At 33.3% G+C, this 6,499-nt stretch overlaps 1 protein-coding gene across 2 annotated transcripts; it reads right to left on the minus strand.

The window, feature by feature from the left end:
• Positions 1–1,494: 1,494 nt before the first annotated feature.
• On the minus strand, positions 1,495–4,793 carry LOC107459158 (serine/threonine-protein kinase SAPK2). Of its 2 annotated transcripts, XM_016077368.3 has the most exons (9): positions 4,380–4,782; positions 4,206–4,280; positions 3,839–3,940; positions 3,658–3,711; positions 3,481–3,573; positions 3,311–3,403; positions 3,120–3,224; positions 2,911–3,009; positions 1,495–2,277 (listed from the first exon to the last, which is right to left on the minus strand). In XM_016077368.3, the coding sequence occupies exons 1-9, from the start codon at positions 4,497–4,499 to the stop codon at positions 1,987–1,989; spliced, it is 1,032 nt and encodes a 343-aa protein (XP_015932854.1). In that variant the 5' UTR covers positions 4,500–4,782; the 3' UTR covers positions 1,495–1,986. The 2 variants fall into 2 exon arrangements, with proteins under 2 accessions (XP_015932854.1, XP_020983637.1); XM_021127978.2 differs by having other exon boundaries at positions 3,481–3,711; positions 4,380–4,793.
• Between the last annotated feature and the right edge of the window lie 1,706 nt (positions 4,794–6,499).

Consider the following 6,499-nt stretch of genomic DNA (forward strand, 5'->3'; position numbering starts at 1 on the left):
TGATACCTCTCCATCATCTTTCTTAATAGGTATGTAGCTTCAGTGGTAGATTTGCCTGGTATAAAACCAAATTGGTTCTCTGTTACTTGTGTCTCTTGTCTCAACCTCCGTTCTATCACCCTTTCCCATAATTTTATGGTATGGCTCATGAGATTGATTCCTTTATAGTTTTTGCAACTCTGTATATCTCCCTGATTCTTGTAGATAGATACAAGGTGCTCTTTTTCTACTCATCTGACATCTTCTTTGACCTTAAAATCTCATTAAAAAGATTGGTTAACCAACTGATGCCTTTCTCTCTAAGGCCCTTCCAAATCTCAATCGGAATATTATCAGGTTCTACTGTCCTACCATTTTTTATCTGCTTTAGAGCCTCTTTTACCTCGAAGTCTTGAATCTTTCGATAGTAGTCGAAGTTTTGATATTCTTTCCTTGTGCATAACCGACTAAGACTCAGAGGAGTCTTCTGTCCTTCATTAAATAACTCACAGAAGCTAAGTAGCTCTTCTACCTTTTATTGATCTTCTCATCTTAAGCCAAAATTTCTTCGTCTTTATCCTTTATGCACTTAACCTGATCCAAGTCTCTCATTCTTTTTTTATGGCTCTTTTGCGATTTTATAGATATCTTTTTCTCCTTCCTTTATACCTAAAGACTGGTAGAGGCCCTCGTATAAAAATTAATAAATCAATAAATAATAAACTTAAAAAATTTTATAAATACAGATTGAATAGAAATTTTTTAAACAATGCATAAATGGCTACTCTAAGTATGCTTAATTTCTTCTTTATTAACAAATTGTTTAATTTTATTTGTATTAGTTTCTTTAACATATTCAATTATTGTTCTATAACAATATTAATATGTAAAATAATTGTTTTTAAATTTATATAAAATAAAAATATTTTTAAATACTCTATATTACAAATAAAAATATTGAGCTGTTTTATCATCTAATCTTATACACTTTAAATGAGTCAAAACTAGGCCATTAATTAAACAACAAATATTTGAAGCCAGAAATCATCCTATTTCTATGTGAATCAATTCTCAGTTGGCCAATTGCATAATCTCATATCTATTTTAAATATTAATATGATAATCCCAAAATTTGCTAACAGACAAAAGTATTGCTGAAAATTTGATAATACACAAGAACATAAAATTCTACAACCATACGCAGGAAATACGTGATCATTTTCCTACCGTAAATCTTTTACTATAATGTTTTAATATAAATGCTAACAGCGATTAGATCTTTGTGAAACCAATCACACTTGATATTTTATAATAGTTCATACTATAATGTCTATTATTACGATAATTATAGTAGTTATGCAATATTAACAATATTTTTAAGTATTATTAAAACTAAAATAATTTTTTATGTTATTTGATAATATTTTTGAATTTACAAATAAAACAAAAATATTACTGAAATATAAAAAATATAAATTAATTTTAATAATACTTTTAAATATTACAAAAATAATATAATCACCGCACTCAAAAAACTCTACCTTCTGGCTTATTTGCTTGTTTTTCACAAAGTCATGCGATGTTACATTTCAGGTAAAACAGTACTTGTATCTGGAAGTTTCTAAATTTTATCATATTCTCTCTCACCCACCACATTAGTTTTGTTCCACCGCCTCAGATTCCTACACACAAAAAATGGGGAACCTGACACAACTTGTTCTACATCATAATATTCTCCTGTTTTATAAAGTTCATGTGATTTACATTTCATGGAAAACAGTACTTAGATGTGGAAGTTCCTAAAACTTGACCATGTTAACACTACTTGCGAATGAAAAGTTGAAAACCCTTTTGAAAGTCATAACTAAGAACCATAAATACAAATGGAGCAACTGATCTTAACTTAAGAAACTTAACCAGCAAGGAAATTCAACACCCCAAGCGAGAAAGAGAACACTCTGTTCAGAGCAAAACAAAAACTCATAGCTTCCTCATCTATATATACACTCAAAGAGGAGGGCACACAAATTCACCGCTTGTTTCTAAATCATCAAGATCTGCATCTGCGTCTGCATCCAATAGATCGTCGAAGTCCATGCTGCCTTCGGTGACAAGGCTGTCACCAACCATGGGAACATTAGGAGGCTTTCTTGCCTCTTGTAGAATGGAAAGTACTTCCTCCACACTCTGCGACGGATCATTCACGTCGCTGCTTAGGCAGCTTCCACCTTCCATTAGTTCTACAGGCAAGTTCACTAAAAACCATGGATGGTTTTTGATTTCCGATATTGTTATTCTCTGTAAAATGCGGTAAATGCCTCAATGAAATTAAAAAAAGGAAGCTATATACATTTCAAACTAAGTCTAAGAAGATGCCACAAACAGATGAGAGATTAATTGCTTAAATTTTATCCCACAACATGCAAACCAGACATTCATAAAACCAATAATATGCATTGGTTAGAGAAAGTAAGAACTTTAGGCTTAATTGAAAAAATAAATATGACCTTCATTTTATATTGATAAGTTGTCCTGACTTTTTTAGTATAAACATAAATCAATGTATCTAGATACATACAAATTGCATCGTAAAATACACTGATTTATGTGATTTGAATCCTCTAAATTTTAGATTTTACATTAGAGGATAAAGTGTGATCTTTTACCATTTATTTCATAGGTGGGACAAAAAAAATATTCAAAGATAAAAGATCACACTTTATCATGAAGTGAAAATTTAAAATTTAGAAGATGCAAATTCTAATTTATGAATGTACTAGAGAATTTAAAAAACTTATCAATATGGAATGGAGAATGGAAAAAGTATGATGAGAAATTTAATAAGGCCTGTTAAGCAATTAAATTTTGTAGCATATAGGAATATCTAGACAATAAAAACAATAATTATTTGTTAACCATCAAACCAAATACCTGTTCAGGATTCGCCACAAAGATTTTTGATAGAAGATGTCTACATTCTAAGGAAACTCGTTCACAATCAGGAATTGTATACTGAACACCAACTATCCTCTGCAGAGAATATCCAATTGACACCCCATATCAGATAATATATAACATACAATCAACCCTTATTTCTACACTTCATTTTGCTTGGTGATGAGTATGCAGTTATCACTTACCCCAATAGTTTTCTTGAAATTTCTAGGATCCGCAGGATCTTCAAAAGGATAAGTTCCAAATAACATCACATATAAGGTGACTCCACAAGACCAAACATCTGCAATCTATAGTTTTCCTTGAAAATATTTAGTCAACAAGCTAAAATAACGAATAAGATAGGCAACAAGGAAAGGAAGAACTAGCTTTTCACCTTTCCATCATATTCTTTCCTTGTCAGGACTTCAGGTGCGATGTAAGCTGGAGTTCCTACTGTAGACTTCGGTTGTGAATGTAATACGGATGACTACATAGAAAAGACTTAAAACAAATTAATACAAAGGTGCCAACATTTAAAGCAATAGTTTTTGATAACCTCATTACCTTTGAATAACCAAAGTCACAAATTTTGACTCGCGGTGCGGTGCTTCCGTCTAGAAGTGTGTTTTCGAGTTTCAGATCTCTATGACAGATTTGCTGCATAAACATTCCTTCAATTAAAAATACATGTCCATTGCAAGGGTAGATAATTCTTGCTAAAATATTGGTTTGATTTTGTACCATCGAATGACAATAACTAACTCCTGATATCAATTGCTGAAAGAAAAATCTCGCCTGTTGAAAAATAACAAGAGTTAAGGATTAAGGATGCTGAAATTTCTGTATGAACTATTATACATACAATTTTAACAGGATACATTCTAAATCAAACTATTCAAGGACATCTCCATTTCTATGTTACCTCATCCTCGCAAAATTTACCGAAATTGCATATCCTCTCAAAGAGTTCTCCTCCAGCAGCATACTCCATTACTATAGCTAGATGTGTTGGAGTCAAAAGGACCTGCAAGTAGAGTCATCAAAGCATATAAAGAATTAGTCTGTGATTTATATGAAATTCATACAAGTAGAAGAGTCTAGAAGCAAAATATCGGAAACAATTTTACAAGAACTAGAAGGCATAAGGCAAGTTATCCACTTAAATAATCATATTCATATCCAAATCATAAAAACAAGTGTTTCCATTGTCAAGTTCCCAATCTGATTAATATTTCAAACAAGATATACCCTTTACTCATTAGTCGTTTAGTACTAAAAGTTTCACTAACCTCTTTGAATCTAACAATATTGGGATGCTTCAGGGACCTGTGATTCATGATCTCCCTCTGGACATGCTCATCAATCTGCAGCGACAACAGTGAATAAAAAATAAAAACCCACACAGCACACAAAAATATACTATACCCCAATAAATAAATAAAAATAAAAGACATGAATCAGACCTTGTAGCCTCTTTCAATGAACTTAACAGCAAAAAGCTCATTGGTAAATTTGTCTCTCAACAACTTGGCGACAGCAAAGTTCCCGGTACCAATATCTTTGATAATCTCGTAGCGCTCCATGTCTTACCGGCAAGAAGAAGTGGTTTCTTATTTGCTAACAAAAAAGTGAGGGTTGGGGTTTTTATTTGTGAAACTTCTCAAAGAGTGTTGAAACTTAGCACGGACGCTAGCAATTTTGTTTTTATGTAGACTCTGACACTCTTATGTACTCTCTTGCCTCTATTGTTGATAAAATAGAAGGAAAAGTGGCAAATAGAAAAAAAGGAAAAGTGAAAATGAAGAGCCAGTTAGCATTGAGGAAATGTACAGAGTGACGCGTGTGGAATTTTGCTGACATGAGGACAAGAAAGTACAGAGATAGACAATGGAAAGAACAATTGGTAACAAAAGAGAGGTATAGCGCATAGGCACACAAGTGCTCATTTTGATATTCACATTCGCAAGTTGCACCGATCTCTTTAATCGAGATCTTTAAATTAAAATAAATATACCTCGGTACTCTTATATCTATTTTTCGTCACTGGAACAGTAACGTCATGAGTAAAGTAGTTTATTCCTTGCCACAAATAAGTATAAATGCACCAATTTAATCTTTTTTCCTTTTATAATCTAAACGAGAAAATATATTCGTCGTTTCGTTAATGCTATTCTGTGAAACATGCATGAGCAACATGACCCATAATGGTTTTTATATTTAAAAAGTGATATCATAATGGTAAATTTTCGTCTTTGATTTTAATAATAATGCCATGGTTTCTATACCAACAATTATGCAGTATAGACCATGGTTCTGAAAATCGGACTGGATCGGCCAGTTCAACCAAAATAATCAGGAACCGGTTATCTGGCCGGTCCGGATAACCTCAAAAATTAAATGGCAAAGAATCGATGGAAAAATCGGTTGAACCGGTAGTTAACCGGCGAACTAAAAGAATCGTCTAATTTTTTGACGGTTTAGTAGTTTGGAAATTCAGATGTCAAACGACGTCGTTTTGGCTTTAAAAAAAAAAAGAAAAGAAAGGCGTACGCGTTAACCAAACCTAACCCTAATCCACTTTCTTCCCCCATTACCCCAATCACAGCCAATCTCCCCTTTCTTCTCCCCTCACCCACCAAGGCCACCATTGCCACCGCCCACCAAGCTCAGATTCCAGAAACCACCGAGCCACCCACAGCCATCTACAGCAGCAGCGCTCCTCATTCGCCACCCAAACCAATCCTCACCGCGTTGAGCCTGCCTCCTCGTCGCCGAAGGTCACCGAGCTCACCGAGCCCGCCTCCTCATTCGCCGGTAAGACTCTATTCTTGTCTTCTTCCTGATTTTGAACTTGCTTCCTTCTGAAATCTGAGCTCGCCTGTTCTGTTTGAAAAAAAAATAATAGGGCATCTGAGTTAAAAAAAATAACATATGAATCCAGTTAAATATGCTTCAGGTTCAATCTGTTTTTCAAGTCGTGTTGAGTCTCGAACACTTTTATTACCCTTTCAATATGTTTGCTGCTTCTGAATATGTTCTGATCTTGATTTTTGTTTTTGATTTTCTATGCTGCCTGTTCTGGTTGCTGCTTCTGTTTGTTGCTTCTGAATATGTTCTGATCTTGATTTTTGTTTTTGATTCTCTATGCTGCCTGTTCTGTTTGCTGCTTCATGATTTTTGTTTTTGATTTTCTGAGGTTATTTATTCATGATGAATATGTTTGCTGCTTCATGATTTTGTTTTTTGATTTTGTGAGGAGGTTATTTATTCATGATTTTGAATATGTTTTGCTGCTTCTGAATATGATTTTGTGAGGAGGTTATTTATTTGTTATCTGTTCATGATTTGTTTGTTTGCTGGATTCATGATTTTGTTTTTTGATTTTCTGAGGTTATTTGTTCATGATGAATTTGTTTGCTGCTTCATGATTCTGGTTTTTGATTTTCTGAGATTATTTGTTCATGATGAATTTGGTTGCTGCTTCATGATTATGGTTGCTGAATTATTTATTTGTTCATGATTTTCTAAAGTTATTTTCTGGTCTTTCCTTCCTTCTATTTTTCCTTTATGTATTGTTTTCTAA

The sequence above is a fragment of the Arachis duranensis genome, chromosome 7, assembly GCF_000817695.3.
Source record: "Arachis duranensis cultivar V14167 chromosome 7, aradu.V14167.gnm2.J7QH, whole genome shotgun sequence".
Taxonomy (NCBI): Eukaryota; Viridiplantae; Streptophyta; class Magnoliopsida; order Fabales; family Fabaceae; genus Arachis; species Arachis duranensis.